Source organism: Python bivittatus, unplaced genomic scaffold, assembly GCF_059951505.1.
Source record: "Python bivittatus isolate LINGU-HERP-01145 unplaced genomic scaffold, Pbiv_v1 ctg000210_np1212, whole genome shotgun sequence".
NCBI classification, from domain to species: domain Eukaryota; kingdom Metazoa; phylum Chordata; class Lepidosauria; order Squamata; family Pythonidae; genus Python; species Python bivittatus.
Genome location: NW_028277053.1, coordinates 8,563,615 through 8,583,491, shown reverse-complemented (window position 1 = coordinate 8,583,491; position 19,877 = coordinate 8,563,615). Strand labels below are relative to the sequence as shown.

Sequence of the window (19,877 nt, the reverse complement as noted above, 5' to 3'; positions counted from 1 at the left end):
CAAGAAATCTTAACATCAAGAAAAGTGCACCTCCATTTACGATTTTTCCCTTTTTTCTTTCCTGTTGCGGCCGCTTCAGATGTTCTGATCAGGTAGTTGATCCCAGAATGGCCACGTGCAACGCTCCTTCCTTATCGAAGGCGGGAAAATGAACTAAAAGAAGAGCAAAGCAAATAGGAAAAAAATAATTCCCCCACTCTGCCCCCCAGAACAAGGGAATAAAGGATTTTGAATGAGATCAGTATGGCTGCTAAATCATAGCAGGCTTTTGTTGTTTTTCCCTTTGCTTGTTCTCTCCACCCAAATCAAGTAAGTTTCAGGTTTTATGTTGCTACTTCAAGCTGCACGAGATTCTTTTCCCTTGTATTGGTTTTCTCTCCTTTGCTTCTTGTTTTCCTGGACCAGCTGAGAGGAACCAGCAGCTCTGCAGCAGAGAAAGGCAAGAATAGCGAGTGGCCCTTTGGTACCACTTTCGCGGATCCTGTGCTTCTGCGCTAAAGGAGTGGACCAGAGGGCAAAAGACCTCTCTGCTTCCCATTCACAAACCAGGGGATGCAGTTGGGAGGAGGTGAACGAAAAACACTCCTTTTGTAATAAAAAATCTCCTTGTGCGATTTTAAGCTTATTCGCTTTTTTCCTATGGTTGCTTTCTTCCAAATCTGTACTTCAGACATGGAAATAAGTCAAGTGACAAACCCTCAAACTGTTTAGCTTGTTTGCTGTCCCCTGTTATACCTATGCTTTGGTACTTCAAGGTATAAAATTTCTGGAAATTAGGAGAAAAATGTACATGCAGTAATTTTTACCATCCTTGTTTTAGATAGAAAGCTTTTTTTTTGTTTGGCTTAATAAAATGCATTATGCTTTTCCTGGAAAAAAATTGGAAAAGTATATTTTATTCCATTTACATTTATTTGAATTTATTTTTAATGTGTTTACAATATAGTATTACAAGCTGCTGGACATCGAATAACAAAGCATCTGTTCAATTGCACCAAATCAGAAGATGCAGGCAGGCAAAGGGTTTCTGTTGAAAACATAGTAAAACGAAAAATAAGTATTCTGGATTTTGTCCTCCGCTGTAGGGAAAAAAGCAGTGTGTGGTTGGTGAGAGTCAGAAGATGGAGGTCAGATTCAGAATACACATTTTGTCAAATGCCACTGATTAGAAATATTTCATTTTCTGAATCTGTACTATCACTATCAGCAGTGTTTCCTTCTAATTTTGATTTTTTAGTGTTTTCATGAGTACTGAAAACGGGAGGCTTGCCTAGATTGAAACAAACTTTTCTCTCCTTTCGTGTGTTAATTCCTTGATTTATTGCAAGTATTTCCAAACAGACCAATTTCTTTCACATCCTAACTCATTCGTGTATTTTTAAAAAAGGAAATCTTTCTTTAAAGCTCTGTGACTTCACACATGTAGTTCATCTTGAAACAAAGATTTTAATTGGTTTCCAGTTCTCCAGATTGTTGCTGCTTTGTCTAGATATGTTTCTTATTCCTACCATAGAATATCAAGAATTGCTGTTTATAAGTAGAGTATGCCTTCTGTGTTTGCATTATTTGAATTAACAAACAGGGTAATTCTCTATTTTAGCTGTTCTGCCTATTTCCAAATTGTGGGTGCCCTAAATTAACTAAGAACTAAATTAAGTTCTTTCCCTCCTTCCCCACATAATTTTGTACCTTAGTTCCCTGAACAAGTAACTACAAGATTTTTCCAGCAGCCTCTAATTTCTGATCTAAATTTTGGGGTACTGGGAATCCTTATATTAGTAAGGATGTTTTCTTGTAAAGTTTTCCCTTTGTTCTTCCCCATTGGCCATTATTAGAATGAATGGCAATCATTGGTCAGTTTTTTGTTTACTTTAAGAGTTTGGTCTCTCTTTTCCTCAGCACTAGTTTTTCATTTCTCTTTCTCTTTCCTTTTCAAATGATGCTCTCTTTTTTTCTTGTCTCCAAACTTGCTCTCCAGTTCAGGATTCGCAGACCAGATTTGAGTATTGTAGAGAATCCAGCATAGGAGGGAACAGAGCACCAACAATTAAACAGGAACATCTCCCTAATAGTTACAGTATTGTACGTTTTGTCCTTACAGTGGAGTCCATGGTTTGAAAGGGATGATTACTACCAATTTCCACCAGATGTTTAGTTCAAATTGCAAACTATTCCAATTGCAGCTAGCATCATTTGTTCAAAACTGCCTGAGCTGAAAAGCTAAGGAGAATTGGGACTGGTTACTGCATGGAAAGGAGATCACTAAGAATGTCAGGGCCGTGGGCTAAATATTCCAGGAGGATAAACCACTTCTGAGTTGTTACTAAGAAAACAAGTCCATGAAATTGCCAGGAATTGAGCTCGATTCAAGGGATATTTTAATTCAACAAAGACAGGGCAGAGCTACTCAACATCTAGTTGATTCTACAACAAAAATCTTTGTTCTGCTAGGAAAATGGGAAGATCATACCTGTTTATTTAGAATGACTTCAAATTGCCGTGGTCAGATGAATGTTAGGATATTCATTTTATGGAATGTCTAAAGTGCTGCAATCATGATATGGACAGAATTCAAGAGGACATAATAAAACTGTAATATAATAAACTACAATGTAGTCTTCCTTGAAGGCCACCTGGAACAACCAGTTTTTAACGAAAGCCATGAGGCAGGTGGCCAATGGGGCAAGCTGAGTGAACATTTAAGAACTGGTGAAGTGCTAGACAGCTGAAGAACTGCAGATGTCCTTGTCTTCATGAGGGAAGGAAAAAGCCAATTGGGGGAACTATGAATCAGTATGTGGGAAGATTCTAGAGTGCTCATAAAGACATTGAGTTGTAAGCACTTGATTCAGTACTTGCCAGAAGGCAGTGTGACTTTGTCAAGAACAAATCTTTTCAGGCTAACCTTATCTCATTTCTTGATTGGGTAATTTCCTTAGTAGATTGTGAGAATGCTATAGATGTCTTGACAAAGCACCCATTACATACTGATTAACAGGCTAGTTAAGTGTGGGCAGGATGGTGAGACAAAAAAAATCAAAGTGCTTATCAGTGGCTCCTTGTAAAACTGGAGAAAAAGTATTGAGTGGAATGCTATAAGGTTAAGTCTTGGGCCCCAAAATAAATATATGGGCATGTCTTGAGTCCTATATTTTTGAGTCCTATATTCTTCAATATTTTTCGTATAAAGAAGTGGAAGGAAGAAATTTGGAAAGGATAGCCAATGTAGAAGACAGAAATACAATGTTTAAAAAATCATAGGTTAGACAAGTGATCTGATACTCTCAGAATGAAATTTAAGAGAAATTAGTTGCAGAGTTCTTCAGTAAGGAAACAAGCATCAAAAGCACCAGTATGGGATGAAGAATCTTGGTAGTACAGGTAGTCCTCACTTAACACCCCTAATTGGGACTGGAATTTCTGTCGCTAAGCAAAGCGGTTGTTAAGTGAAATATCACGTGACCACACTGCAGTTTCAGTAGTTGTGGTTGCTAGGCCAGGACCTCATGCTTCTTCTGCCCTGCCACACTCACCTCCGCTTCACCTCCCCCCACCCACCTGAGCGGCTGCAGTGGAGTGCCATCTTGAACTCCACTGCAGCTGCTTCCAGCAGACCTTTGCTGTCTTCTTCCTCCCACTGCTGATGAGGAGCACCTGGCCAAGGCAGCTGCTGGCCCTTCAGTTGGCACACCTCATCAGTAGCAGGAGAAAAAAAATGGCAAAGATCAGCTGGGGTTGGCAGGGGTAGGCAGTGGCAGAGTGCAGGGCAGCCAAAAGGGCAGAGTTGGGAGGAGATAGGTGGGTGGGAAGTTGAAGCACAGACTGTGATCATAAGTGTGGGTGGGCTGCTAAGTGCCTGAATTTTGATCACGTGACCACAGGGCACTGCATTGGCTATATCTTCAAAGACCTCCCATAACTACCATTCATTCAGCACTGTTGTAACTTGGAATGGTCACTGAATGACTGGTTGTTAAGCAAGGACTACCTTTTTCAAAATTTGAAAAATATCTTTAATACTAGTTGAATGAATGAATAAATGGTGTGATGCGGTTGCAAAAAAGGCAATGAAATGTTAGGCTTCATTAATAGAAGTAATGGGAAATGCATTGGTCAAGGTTTACCTTGAGTATTTTGTCTGAGTGTTACATTGAAGGATTCAGCTAAACTGGAATATATACAGAGAAGGCTCCGAGGATGAGAAATAAAGTTGCATGAAGAGATGTTGAAGGGGCTGGACGTGTTCATGACTGGGGATATTATAGCACTCTCCAGATACTTGAAAAGATATTGCAAGAAGGTGGCCAAAACTCTGCTGTAAGACATCAAATCATGGTTTGAGGTTACAGGGAGGCAGATTTTAATAAATATTAATATTAAGAAATTTGGTTATGTAACCAACTCTGCAAGAGAGATGATTGGCTCCCTTTCTTTGGATATATTCCAGCAGAGCCTGGATAGCCACTTATCTGGGGCACTTTAATTTTGATTCCTGCACTAACCAGTGAGTTGGGTTCAGTGGCCATTCTAACTTTGCATGGAAACTGTAAAGAACCTTGAACTTAGTTTTTATCATCATCATCACTTTTACAGTAAGATCCAGGTAACTTGGAACCTCCAGTTAAAATCACAATAATTACATGTTGCATTGGTCTCTGAAGCTTTGCTTTAGATTAGTGTTTCGTGATTTAATTCCCCAGCCAGCATGGCCATGGCGTAGAATTCTGGGAGGTGGATGTCCACCTATCTGGTAGCTGCAACAGTTGGAAAACACTGCTTTGTATTTTACATTTAAGCTTCTCATCCTTAAAGGGCAAACATAGAGAACTAATGCCTGGATTTCAAATGAAAAATTACATTATAAATGAACATAAAATGTTTGATTCTAGCTTATAAAGGAGATCTAAAGAGGCTGTCCATCTTGGGGAGATGAATGGATAAATGTTAGAGATGTAGCACTCTTTGAAAGAGGCTCACTCTTCTGTCAAGCCACCAAACTCGGAGACTTTTCACAAATTAAAAAATTAGGTTCAGCTTCCATGGTTTCCAATCCTGAACTTACAGTAATGTACTATCAGAACTAAATCCGAAAATGAGCAGTTTCATTTGTGAGGTTTGACTTATCATACAATTGTAGCAAATCTTTTTATCCATTTATTATTAGGCTAATTTAGAAACTCTTCCCTGATATGCCAGGTTCTATTTTCTGTGGAAAATAGAACCTGGCATATTTTTTCAGCTATGTTAAGTTTGCCACCAGTTTCTATAGGCAGTCTTAAGTGATGCAGTTCATCAACACATAACATCACTTGATGGTTCTGATTGTGGAAGGAAGAATGGAAAAAACTTCTGGACAAGTTTTGTTTTCTTGATTCCCATCTTCTCTTATTAGTTTGTAGGACCTTTTGCTGCAAGACCTAGATAGAAATAGTTTCTGAAATTGCCTTTCTGGTAAGGGTTCAGACCTGGACATGAATAGAGAAGACACTGATTGCTGTAGTAGTTGGCTTTTGTTTAGATCTGTATGGCGGGATTGCACCTGTCCTGATCCTCTTAAAACCTCTCAGATGCCCTCAACTATCTTGCTGAATCATCTGTGGTGATTAGGGACACTACTGTGGCTGCACTTGTTCCTCAGCAGATGTTTCCAGTCTGCTGGGTGCGGGGGCGGGGGGGGGGAGAGGAGAGGCTGGCTTGGTGATTGCTCCCTTGTGAAGTGTCACAAGGGTCGATTCTCTCCCCTCTACTTTTCAGTATCTACATGTAGTCACTGGGAGAGGTGATTCAGCAACTTGGGGTTCAATATTATCAATATGCTGAAGATATCCATGTCCCCAGGTCATGCTGGAGATGTCTTATAGACTCATTCCAGTGCCTGGAGGTTGTGAGAATCTGGATGGGACAAGACAGGCTAAAGTTGAATTCAAGCAAGACATCTACTGGGAGTCCTTGATGCTTTCTGAGCTTGGTTGTTTGCTTGCAGATGTTTCATTACCTGACTAGGTAACATCATCAGTGCTAGTGAGTGCAGTTTGCCCCCTGTTTATATACAGTAGCTTGTCCTGCCAGGATTGGTGGGGGTGTGGTTTTCTCCTTGGTAGTTCCTTGATTAGGGTTTTGTTTTCTGCTTAATTGTTTATCTGGTGTTAATCCCTACTTATCTGGGTGTTGGTTGCTGGAGAGGACATGTTCTGATCTTCTTAGCTTGTTTATTGTCTCTTGAATGATGTGTAAATGTGGTTTATCTCTATGTATCTATTGATGGCTGATTCATCTGAATACCAAGCTTCCAGGAATTCCCTAGCGTTTTTGGATTTAGCTTGGTCTAGGACACTCACAGTTTCCCACTTGAAACCATGGTTGAGTCTGTCCATGTGTGGTGAGATTGAGTTTTCATTGTGTCTTCTGACTGCTAGTTGGTGTTCATGGATGTGCTCTGCTAGTCTTCTGCCTATCTGTCCTACACAGTGGCTGTTACAGTCTTTACATTGTATGTTGTAAATGACTCCTGTTTTTTCTTTCTTGGGCTACTGGGTCTTTTAGTTTTCTTAAGATGTTTTGGAGGGCTTTAGTTGGGTTGTGTGCTGTGGTGATACTGTGTCATTGTAATAGTCTGTTGGATATTTCTGAGATGTTTTTGATGTACAGATAGTTCTCGCTTAATGACCACAATAGGGACCGCAAAATTGGTCATTAAGTGGGGCTGTCAAGTGAGTCACCACGTTACCAGATCCAATTTTACAACAATTTTTATGACAGTCATTAAGTGAATACAGTGGAACCTCGGTTTACGAACTTAATTCGTTCCGTGACTCTGGTCGCAACCCAAATTGGTCGCAACCTGAAGGAAATTTCCCCATAAGGTTCAATGTAATTACCATTAATCCGTTCTGGCATGGAGGACAGGGAGGCGGCTATTGCTTGGAGGGAGAGTCCCCCTCCCTACGACCACGTGTCGGGCAGAAAAATGGCCGTGGACCACGTGTCAGGGGCGGAAAAATGGCCACGGACCACATGTCAGGGGCGGAAAATGGCCGCGGACCACGTGTCAGGGGCGGAAAAATGGCCGTGGACCGTGTCACGGGAGGGAAAATGGCCGCATATCCTGTTCGTGCCCCAAGGCGGAATTCGCAAACCGAGGTAAATTTTTGCGGCCGGAGCTGGTTGTAACCCGAAAAGTTCGTTAACAGAGGAGTTTGTAACCCGAGGTACCACTGTACATGATTGTTAAGTGAATCCAGCTTCCCCAATGGGCGTTTTTTGACAGAATTCACTTAATGGCCACATGATTTGGTTAACAACCACGGTGAATCGCTTAACAGCCATCATAAAAAAGGTAGCAAATGGTGATCACATAACTGCAAGGGGTGGTGCAATGGTTTGCAACAGTTGTATGTGCGAGTACAGGTTGTAAAGCACTTTTTACAAGGCCATCATAACTTTGAACCATTGTTAAATGAACAGGCATTAAGCAAGGATTATCTGTATGGCAGCGTTATCCTTTTCATAGCTTGTTTTGGTTGTGCTGTAGTAGGTTGAGTGATCAGGCACTTTTTGATAAAGTTGTGTGGGTATCCCATTTTGTTGGAAGATGTATAGGCAGTCTTTTTCCTTTTTCTGTTGTTCTGGTTTGCTGCAGTGCATGGGGTCTCCATTCTGAAACAACCATGGAGGATGGTTCTGATGGAGGATCTCATCCAGAGATAGGACAGGTGAATGCAATCGTGATCTTCTTGTACTACTTTTTGTATGTTCTTAATCCAGCCCTCCATTGAGGGCATGGTGGTCTCCAGATGAATTCCAGAAGATGGCATCGGAAACCATGCAGCTATACACTGTTCAAAGCCACTAGATGAAGTTATAATGGGATTTTCCCAAGTCTTTGTAAGTTGTCCAAGGAATTATTCTATGTTTGATTATTTGTGTTTTACACCATTTTAAGTCAACAAAGGATTCTATTTAAAAGCATTTTTGTTAAAAGAATGTACGTGTCTGCGTACCTTTTAAAAAGAAGTCCATGATCAAACACAATGTGTTTAGATTATCTAAATTTTGAAGCAGAATATGTATAATTTGAGAACCATGTATTTTAGATCTAGAGCCCCATTTTTTTCAAAGTGACATTTGGAATTATCAGAACATTTTATGAGTGTTCTAACAAAGTTGGCTACTGTGAAAGGTACAGCAAATCATAGAAAATCAGACAGCAAATCAGCACTTGCAGGTATGTATGATATTGCTGTAATGTTATTTGATTTCCAAAATTATCTATCTTCTACATTTAAAAACTTTCAGAGTTATACTTTGTACAAAACTTTGTCTTGTAAAAGTTGGTGACTTAGACATTTTTTTAAATGATTAGGTGGCAATCTGGTAATTTCTTTGAATAATAAAAAATGTGAGGTGGGGGAGAGTCCTGGAGAGCTAAGGTGGCAGAGAGTAATCTTACTTTTGGTTGTTACATTTTGTTAATGATCCCATTTACAAGTGCTCAAAAATCAAATTGTGTCCATCAGCTTACAAAGATTGGCTAGCCCTGAATGAGTGGAAATAGCAGATATTTGGGTCATACTATGTTAATGTTGTTGGTAATGAATCATTAAATGTTTATCAGTTGTTGACTGGGATGGAGATTTAGGATCTGGGCAAGTGTCCTATACTCTTCAAATAATAAGGTCAAAACCTGTCTCGTTCCCAAATGCAAGGAAATAATGGGTTTCAGTTACAGGAAGCCAGATTTAATACTAAGAGCTACTGGTGGGCCAAGAGATCCCTTAATTTGAATTTCTGCATCATAAAATGGTACCTTGTAAATGAGCACATAAGGATTATGACCCTCCAATAATTTTGTGTCACCCTGTTTATTTATAGAGGAGGATTACAAGCAGAATATGTGAAACTGTTGAATACATCCGGTATTATCAGTTAATCACGCTATAATCTTGTTTGTTGTGCTAAAACCATTCACTTTCATTTTTTGAACTGACTCAGCTGGGGAATCCTATGTACTACCAAGATATTTCAAGCTTTCTTGATGCTATATTCTGCATAAGTCCTTCCTCACTAGTAAAAGTTTGGTCTTGTACAGCAGTTAGCTGCACATTTCCCAGCAGAGATCAGGATAATTCAAGTCTTCCATCGCTGCTAATTTATGCCTCTTTGAAAGATCTACAGTTTGCCTTTGAAAGCATTGACCGCACATATTCTTCTTGGTATGGTGAGCAGAAGTTGCCAGTAACAAAAATATTGCTTTCATTTGGTCCTCTCAGATATTCCAGCTTTATTTAGGTTTCTAAACAGATTATAGTACACTTCTACGTTGCTTCAGTTCCTCTTGGACTACTTATATCTTTTGCCATGTTTCAGTTATGAGAGCCATCCCACTAAGATATGTGCTAAGTCATATTTACATTCCTGCACTAGGGATCCAAACTTGTTTTGTTTATTCCCAAAATATTCAACATTCATATGCAGATAATCAAGTACATGAAGTTTTCTGAACCTCTGTTCTTCCCTATTTCTCTGAGAGTCTTCATATTTTTTTGCCTGATAACCTCAGGGCAGCCCTGATCACCTTTCTGATCAAGTTCACCATTGCCCAAGCACATATTTACCAGTCATTGTAAGATGGAACCTTTCTTGTGCCTACTTGTCCACCTTTGAGATAATTTGGACTTTGTCCCAGAAACCCAGTATCTTCTGGTTTCAGTTGTCTTTTGCTTTGAATGGTTTGTCATCAAGACACCTAAACCATTAGCTTTTGGTTGTCATATAGTTTTTGAGGTTCATCTCACATTTCCCTAATATAGAGCATAACCTGTTTTAGTCCTCCTGACTAAATCCCCCATATATTGGTTTTTCATGCTGGCTGCACATTCTGGAAAAGGAAGGATAATTTTGTTTTTCTATCTCCAGCTTGCAAGATTTCTGGATAGATATCTTCTTTTATTTTGATTGGTGGAGGGAGTATCGTTTTGGTCAGACTGTAGTATTTTCTTTAAAGTTGGAACTACTACTGGAGATATGCACAAAATGGAAACCATATTTTATTTCACATTTGAACAAATAGTTTGCTGTGCCACAGTGGAAGAAGAATGAAAACAGCTTGAACAAAACCTGAAACATACTGAGCATTACAGCCATATGAAACAATAGGAACGCACTATGAATTGTTTACTTCCTTGTTTTACATTCTAGAGCTAATTGATTGCTATTGACCAGCCAACTTGCAGAAAGTTTGACAAAAGGAACAATTAAGAAAAATAATAAACAAGCAAATCTAAAGTAGGAATAAAACAGAACTAAACACATTGGACAAAAAGTGAGTCCTTTCATGTTCTTCAATAGACGGTTGACACCTTCAGCTTCGATAGGCTCTGCTGTGGGATCGCTTTCATATTTTTCAACCATTACATAAGGCTGCATACGAAAAAGTTGCTGGTGTTGCTAAAGGCATGAGAAACAGTTATGTGAAAAACCAGCTGTATGATCCATTTGCAAAACTTTCCCTGTTTTTTTCCCCAGATTGCATTGTTCTAGAGATTTCAGGACTGGATGATATCCAGAAACTGCCGCCTTTCTGGAAAATTCAATTCTGAAAAATCCATCTTAAAATGTCTAGATGGTACATTCTTTTGGGAAGGAGGGGTGGGTTGTTCCAGGAAATACCAGAATGTTCTTGAAATGCACCACACAGTTTTGTATATCCCTAATGATTTGTGTCCAGTAACATAGCAAGGGAAACCATCATAACCTACCCATCTTCTTAATACCAGGATTAAAATAAATGCACTCACTAGCGGCTCATTGGCAGAACACCACAGTACAGATCAGCAGCCAAAGCAGCAGTGTTTTCAGTCCCTTAGGTGTCCCCTATATTTAACATCAGGAAAGCATAAGACCACACACAGAGTGCATAGATGCCAAAACCTCAGTAGAACCAATGTATTCTTCTCTTCCTCCTACCAACACCCCACTAAACCACTTTAAAACACAGAAGCCATGCAGTTGAGCTGGTTTGGGGTGATGGGGGATTGCTGAGAGCAGGTGACTCTGTAGCTCAGCAACTCGTAGACCTCTGGATTCTGCTGCTCCTCCTATTTCCCCATATTCTACCCCAGAGACTAGCACAACCAAAACTAGCTATCATACTGGCCAAGGTGGGAATTAAAAAAAAAAGGCATATCAATGCTCCACTTGTGTACCTCAAAACAGTAGTTCGTTTTTTCAGGTGTGGAGCAAAAGACTATGACTTGTTATTTTCTTGAAACAAACTCATGAAACACAGGTGCTTGCTCTTCCTAGCACCTACAGATGAATGAAAAATATTAGATGAACTAATGAATTGGCCTCAGCTGTGATTAAACCATTGCTTATGCAGTAATGTGGGGAAGGAGAGAAATAGCTTCCGGGTTAATAAGAAATGCAAGCTTTTTTGAAATTTTGAAGCAGCATGAGGGATTTTGGAAATTGATGCTTAGGGAAAAGATACACATGCAGTCATTTTTATTGTCCTTTATAGATCTAAAACCACTTCATTACATTATAAAATATGTTAAAAGGTACATTTTGGTATGCTTTAAAAAGTATGTGATCAGTAAAAACAATACGGTTTTACACTCAACTATAGATTGACTTGAAATTACTTTTAATGCATTTAATGTTTGTTGTATATGGAAGTGCAAGTAGTTGGGCTCTAAAGAATATGACTTCTGTTCAATTTTTCTGCTTAGGAGATTCAAGCAAGCAAAGAATTTCCACTGAAAACCCGATAAAACAAAAAATAGGGGGAAGCCTAGTCTCAGAATATACATTTTGTCAAATGTCAGTGATCAGTACTTCGTTTTCTGAATCTGACTTATATCCTCATCCACAGTGTCTCTTCCTGATTTTGATTTTTACTGTTTTCATGACTACTGGAGGGTTGCCTGTATTGACATTTTTTTTATTTTTTCACATGTTAATTTCTTGGTTTGGTGCAGGAATTTTCAAACATAGACCCATTTCTTCCACATCTCAACCTATTTATATATAATTTTAAAAGAAAATATTAAATGTATTAGAAATATTTTTTATTTTATTTTCAATTTTGGTGGGAAAAGCCTCAAAAATGAAAAAAGCATGTTTTGTTTTTGTCTTTTTTTCCCCTCAGCTTTCATGTCTCCAGTGCTTAATTTTCTGATAGTATTATAAACTGTCCAGTGGATAGAAGGAATTTTTCACACTTCAAATTCAAATTTACATTGTATTAGGAGATAGCATAGATGACAATCTGTGATGAGCAAATCATAGATTAGCTAAATTTTAAGGAGGCACAAGACTCATATAAATTGTTGGTATAAGAGATTGACCTAATTACTTCTCTGAAATCTGAATTTGTGACATAATTAAGCACTGAATTGATCAGCCTTTTGAACCAAGTTGCTAAATTCATATATATATATATATATATATATATATATATATATATAATAAATGTTTAATTTTTTTTATTTGTTAGGTTAATAACCCCCCCCCCCTTTTAGGATCTTTTCTTGGGAATCTTTGTTCATTTTATCCCCACATATGAATGTCAGTATGATTAGAAAACAACATTGGAAGCTTGAAACTTTATATAATAAAAACTTTTCATTGGAAATAACAAATTTAAAGCCATATTTTTAATGGGAAGGATGAACCTGCTTTGTTGTATAGCTAAAAGAGAAGTATCTAAATCATCTCCCAACTTGTACTTAGTAGGGGTCAACCTTAACTAAATATACTATGCAGATCTATAGGAGAACAGGCCCTCTGAGTCAAGATCTTGATACAGTTGCTTTCATTTCTTCCTGTATGTAGCTATGGTAGCTCAGTAAAATAATACAATTTTATATTATGTCCTATTAGTAAATCTAGATGCAGAATGATACATAAACACAGATATCACATACTCCAATATATCACAGATGCATACTAAGATTTTTTTATTTGACATCGTACATACATAAAGGGAGTTCCAATGTCCTACATTATCCTTCTCCTACTGCCATGCTTGTGTTTCTGATGACAATGGTTGGTAATTCATCTGGGGAAACCATTTTGGGGGACTCTGGCCTGCAGAAATGGGTGCTTATTTCTTTTATTTAAGTTTCTGTCACTGGGCATGTCTGAACATTGTTATGATGTTTGCAAGCCTCCCTTGGCTTTCCTTGCCATACATGTTTAGTGGGATGGCACTGCTATGAATTTGAACAGTTCTTCCCCAAATCCCTCACTGTCTATATCTCCATCTTTGCTCTCTGTAGACCTTGTTATCTGGACGCCCTACTTTCTGCTTCAGTCCATGATATCACTCTGCCCCCTCTGCTTCCATCCAAAGGGCTTCCTACCTACCAGCAAGCAACAGAGTGTACGGATGAAGAAACATTGGCCAACTCTTCTTAGCACTGCCACCGCCCGATTACCATCCTGTATAAATATTCTCAAGTATTCTGCTTTTGGTACTTGGAGTTGACCCTGTAGAGATAAATAAATTGGATTACATTTATCAATTACAACGTTCCAAATGCAAACCATCACTAAATCTTTCTGCATTTGTATCCTTCCATTTGTCTTTCACATTTTACCCCAAAGAACTACCTGTAAATCACTTTCTTAGGATTAAAATCTGTCAGTTTTTTGTTTAAAGGGATAAAGAAGCAGTCTGTCTTGGTGTCATTTACAAGCATCTTGCATTTAAACTGCTATAGATCACAGTATATATGTAACATTAAAATATAAATGTTACAAATATAAATGCTGAAAGGTCTGCTTGCACTACTTGATTTTTAAAGCACAATGGGTTGCATGCTCTCTAAACCCTTGCAGTTAAGTCCTATGCAAGCTTGCAGCTGGAATTCAACAGCATTTCTGCTATAAATGAGTCATTTCTATCCCACATCCTTTAATTTCCTGTCAAGAGCCACCCCTGGTTTTATTTGAAGCTTATTTGTGCCTTGGATGGATTTAGATGGAGCCTTGTTATTAGTAATCATCCTTAGCTCCCATATTTTGGTGGAACTTAGATTCTTTCCTTGATTCCTTATGTGCTTTGTTTTAATACATCCTGCTAAGCTGGCCAGCCCCAGCAATGTGTAATTAGCACGAGCAGATATTCTTTCTGTTCCACTTGGGGCAGAAGAAGTACCTCCTCCCCCAAACAAAATAGGAATAAAATAAAATCCCAAGAAAACAGCTCAAAGTAATACTTTCCATCTCTACTTTTTCTTTTATTGGTTGTCTTATGAAGTATTACTGCAGAACAGCAAAATTGTACGTGCCTTTTTTCAAAATCCACATTGTCACATTTTGAGATTTAGCTAGAAGAATTCAATGTGATTTTTTAAAGTAGGAAGCATTAATGATTTATCTTAAAAGTTACCCCCCCAGCTGCCAAATCAATCATAAATATTGGTTAGGTTTATATTATTTTGGTAGAATTCTTAGTGGGAATACTATGCTCTCCAAACACTACTCAATTTGCATCCTCCAGTACTAATACTACAATTTTGTTATTTCTTCTTTATTTATGCAGCAATATAAAACTGGAAGCCTCTTTGATGGATTTTAAAAGTAACTCGCTGTTGCTCACCAAAAAAAGTGCCAACCACATCAAAATGAAGCAAGTACCCGAGATCTTGGGAAATCCCACAGGAAAATCACAAAACTGTGAAGTGAACCGGGAGTGTTCTGTTTACCTGGGCAAAACTCACCTTTCTGCCACACTACAGGAGGATGTCATGCCAAAATATAATGGCCATGATGCTCTCCCATTTATCCCCGTAGATAAGCTCCAGGATCTCACATCTCGTGTGTTTAATGGGGAATCAGGAGCACAAGATACCAAACTGCGTTTTGAGTCTCAGGATATCAAAGAAGCTGGAACTCCACCCAACACTACTCCTGCCAAGAATGGCTCTCCAGAAATTAAACTGAAAATCACTAAAACTTACATGAATGGAAAGCCTCTGTTTGAATCTTCAATTTGTGGTGACAGTGTGCTGGATGTAACTCAGACAGAGCAAACTGAGCCAAATCCAGTAAACAAAGAGAAGAGAAATAGAAAAAGAAGCATCAAATATGACTCCCTACTCGAACGAGGTTTTGTTGAAGCAGCATTAGTATCCAATTCGTCCAGTTCCTCTTATGAAAAGGTACTGCGTATCTTGCTAACTTAGATGGTTGGGTGATAGAACTTGTGGTTTGCTTGTAATCAAGTTTTAAGATCTTAATTCCAATGATTCTTTGCCCAGATTAGCAAGTTCTTGGTTTCTGAAACAGTAAAGACATCCTTAAACTGTATGTTCAACTCCTGGTAGCTACAGAACATACCCTATAATTTTATCAGCAGCAATATGGAAGTGGCTTGCTATTGCCTTCCTTTTGGATATTTTTTCAACTACCCAGGCTGGTGCTGTCTCATCCTAATACTAACCAGGTCCAGTACTGTTTAGCTTCTTCAAAATAAGCCAAGGTCAGCTAATTGTAGTCCCCAGTTAATAAAGCTAGCAAATATGGGTATAGAGGAGGTGTGTCCATTTCCAAAATCATTTAAGTCCCCTTCTTGTTTCTCTCATCTGGTAATTCTTACTTGTGTGTGAATGGTATGAGGATCTTCACTTGATTCTGTACCTCAGGAACAGGAGGGATGAAAAGTCATACAGTAGGTCTAGAATCTAGGAGTCACATCTTAGCACAGCAGATTCAGATTGTGCTATTTGAGGCTGGAAGTTATGGAAGGAGTTATATTTTCCTTAATGTTGCTTTTTCTAATACATGAAGAAAGATTTTCTTTAAATATTGTGAATACAGACAAAAGGAAAAAAATAGCTTGTAAATCAGAGGATAAGTTCATACAGGTAGTCTTCAACTTATGACCACAATAGGGATTGGAAAATTTGTTGTCAAGCAGTGTGGTCATTGAGCGAGGTGTCACGTGACCGCATCCAATATGACATTTTTTGCAGTGGTCGTTAAGTGAATCATGTGGTCTTTAAGTGCATCATGCGGTTAAGTGAATCATCCAATTCCCCATTGATTTTGCTTCTTGGAAGCCAGCTGGGAAGGTCGCAAATGGCGATCACATGACCCTGGGATGCTGCAACCATTGTAAATACATATTGACTGCCAAGTGCCTGAATTTTGACCACATGACTGCGGGGATGATGCGACAGTCTTAAGTGTGAGGACCAATCGTAAGTCATTTTTTTCAGTGCCATCGTAACTTTGAACAGTTGCTAAATGAATGGTTGTAAGTTGAGTAGTACTTCATGCTAAACTGAGAACCAGTCATAGTGTAGGTTTTGATGTTGAAAAGGTTTGGATCCAGATGTTTTGGTGCACTTCTGGCTATTTTTAGCAGTATGGTGCTTGTGTTTATGAGCTGCTCTGCTGATATTCTTCTTTTTAAACATTAGATATCCTGGAGGAGAGGCTAGTAGCATTTCTTCCAATCACTTGCAATCTTTATTCCACCCTTGGAATTGTGCATTGCACTCTCTCCAAGTATGGGAGTATGCTTGAAGAGTACCACTGAAAAAAAGTAGAATGGTTTTTAGTGTTAAAATAAAGTGTTAGATAGGAGTTGAGAATGGGATCTTGAATGAGAAAAAAGTGCAAGAACTAAGGAAGGATTTTTGTTCTGGGGGCTATGCTCCCATCATTGTCACATGTTCAGATTTCAAATTAATTCCTTATCTTCCACCTACTGTACATTAATTTTCTAGTCTACAAAATTGACTCCCAACTTTTGCAGCTGTTTTGTGATGGCACCCTTGACGCATCCCTAAATTTTGAAATGTATTTTCTTGCCTAAAAAGATGGGATTTCAGTGTAAACCTACCAGTATTAGAAAGCACAAAAGGATATTGTGAGGTATAATAATTATGGGGGGAAAGGAAGAACAGTGGTGGTTAAGTAAATTTAATGCTTTTGTTCTGTGAAGGATGGATTTGACTTTTTTTCCCTACTATCATTGGACATGTTGTCCGATGCAAGAATTCACTAAGTTGCTCGTCATTGAAGAATGCCATTCTCCTGTGTGCAAAATGCAACACTCTTCTTCTTTTCTGCTCAGGGCAGGAACCGGTTGTAATTCCCAAAGTTCCACTCCATTGTAGAGGTGTTTGATGTATTTTTAAGTTTAGAGTACCTCAAATGTAGGGCAATGTAGAATAGTCCTCAGCTGCACTCTGAGATTGAGAACTATCTCTATTCTAGTCAGGCCAAACAGGACAGGTCCAAATCCCACTGCTGGCTGAAATGGAGAAGGGAATCTCCTTGTAATTTCAGATACATCTGATGGATACTGCATGTCTGGACTGATTTAAATTGGACTTTCAGTATCGGACATGAACTGCTTTGGTTGCTTAAACAACTTACCTGAGATTAGATGGAGGAAGTGTGAATCTGCCAGTTCTCCTGGATCTTTCAAGCCATTTTCAGGACCATATTCCATATGGACCATGTAGTAAAACTGGACCTTGGGAACAGCTTTATAATGGTTTAAGTTGTTTCTGTGAGACCATCTCCACAAGTTGTAAGACTATTTGACTCCTAGGATGTTGACCATATTCTTTCGCAGGGATGCATCTCATCCCATGTGGTATTCAACATCTACTGAAACTACTATGTTTGCTAGAGTTGTGGAATGAAGTGTCATTAATAGGCGTATGGTGCTCAGAACCATTCCTTCTTGCTGCCTGATTCCAAGGAAGCAATCAATATCGTTGAATGCTATCTAAGTTTGATAATGAATTGGATGAGGGAGAACACTTGGAATTTAAATCCAGACATGAAAGAGGTAGTATTGATCAACAGGAAATTAAACCTTGAGATTTTGATTTGGCCTTGTTTGGATGGAATTGTACTTCTCTGGAAATAAAAGTCTTCAGTCTGAGAGAATTTTTAATCATCATTTGGTACTGAATTCCAACATGGTTGCTATGGTGAATAACATGTTTGCACATAACATCTAGAATATGCTCTGTATGTAGAAACATATGAGTTGGAGGAGGTGAAATATAGGGGAAATTTTGAATGTGTACAATGCCCTTTTACTTCTAGCACTTTTACAAGATAAATAAATGTTGCTGCCGATACCTACTTGACTGGTATCGGACAGAAATCAATCCACCAATTTCTAGGCCAAAAGTTAACAAAAGGAAGGAAGAATACATGATCCTTCCTTGTCTTGTGAAAATAGGTACCAGTTCCCCCCCCCCCCCCCGGAAAGACATGCAGTCTTTTTGAGCAGTTGAGAAATGTACTGATGGTAAATAATCTTAAATAAAGTCTTCCTCTGAGAGTTTTTAGAAATCATTTCTACTTTTAACCATTTTAGGTATCTTTTTTAAAAAATTAGGAATGATTTCATAATCCTAATGCCTACCTTAAATCAGATGTCCTCCAAATGCACTGGGCACTTTAGCTGAGAATTATGGGAGTTGTAGTTCAACCCATCTGTAAAAAATTGAGGTAAGGGAAAATTGAGAGCAGGATTGTGAGTCATAGTTCAGAGGAGCTGTGAGAATTGTGAAATAAAGGGGGAAAACACACAGATAGCGCATCCTTTGTGGCACGGGATAAGATAAACATTTTGCCTGATCATTCTCAATTGTCCAAGATCTCTTGCTAGATTCTTGCCCATGGGCCATTTATTCGCATAAGCAAAACAGCAGAATTGTTTTCCTCTCTTGGTCTCTGAGTAGCAGCTGTGATTTTCCAAATAGTTCAGTACTAAGAGAATAAATAATGCCTTTAGTGTAAAACTATGCAGATATAAAATTGTAGATGGAAAAATTCAGGCACTAAGGGGAGAAGTGAGTGAGAAAGAGTTGGTTGCATTCAGAGGCTGGAAACGATTTGGAACACAATAAAAAGATTACAACTTATATGTAAATTAACTGCTGTTTTTAGAATCTTTGTTACAGGAAAGTTAGATTTAATAAATGTGTCTTGTACTTTTCCATGTTAAAAGTAGCAATGTGCATGTGCGTTTCAGATAGTGTTGCTGGGCTGTTGACTGTTCAGTTTCTTGGATTAAGACAACTAAGCAGCTTTGATTTTTGAGCTTGGCAAGAAAGGCAGATTTCAAAAAGTGTGCACTGTGCACTTCCATTTCAAAGAAGCCTTAAGCCAGTAGCAGGAGAATCATCGTGAGTAGCTTCCTGCTTACTCAGGCTTGTTATAGCCTTGTCCATACGTTCCTTGGCAACAAGACATGGTCCAATTCCATCATAGCTCTGGAGCCCTAACAGTCCTTAACCCCATTATGGATTACTCCTAGCTTCCCCCCATTACATTTGACTTTACTGGTACCATTCTCAAAATTATGGCAGCTACTGAGCTTTCCTAGAGATATTCATCTCCAAGAGGGATTTAGATGTGTATGTGTAAGATGTTGAAAAATGTAGGCAGAACCGCAAAGTCAAGTTTCTATTTAGCTTAGGAATTTGCTAATTTAAAGTCACAACCCACCTGGGGAGTTCCAATCTGAGGAAAGGTATGGCGTTCCATATTGCTATTCCAAAACCTATATTTCCTACAGAAGCTGAGTAAAGAATCTCTCTTCTTTAAGATATATGCTCCCTTTTGATTCCTAAATAATAAGTTTTATCATTCTTTGAAAATCAGAAAATTTCACATAGCATTAGAAGCAATATCATAGTTGGCTTTCTAACTTGTTTTTCCTAACAGCCCAAACTGCTTTCAAAAGGTTGTGTATATTCACGCTGGAAATTATGATTGAAATGGACCAAATCAGTAATACTGATCTTAATAAGTAATGGTGTGGTTATAAAGTATTTTCATATTTGTTCAACTGTAAAAGTATTCTTATTGCTAGAATTTGGGTATATTTG

The 19,877-nt window shown here is 38.5% G+C and overlaps 1 protein-coding gene across 5 annotated transcripts in view; it reads left to right on the top strand.

Annotated features, from left to right (window-relative positions):
* NSD2 (nuclear receptor binding SET domain protein 2) overlaps positions 1 to 19,877 on the top strand; it is an 84,288-nt gene that overhangs the window by 6,592 nt on the left and 57,819 nt on the right. For 2 of the 5 annotated variants that reach the window (XM_088139428.1, XM_088139429.1), the window contains exon 2: positions 14,552 to 15,170. In XM_088139428.1, the coding sequence (XP_087995554.1) occupies positions 14,577 to 15,170 (594 nt within the window). In that variant the 5' untranslated portion in view covers positions 14,552 to 14,576. Of the gene's footprint in view, positions 1 to 5,734; positions 7,885 to 7,972; positions 8,225 to 14,551; positions 15,171 to 16,147; positions 16,212 to 19,877 lie in introns of those variants that run through there. The other 3 variants (XM_088139426.1, XM_088139427.1, XM_088139430.1) reach the window with 3 other exon arrangements.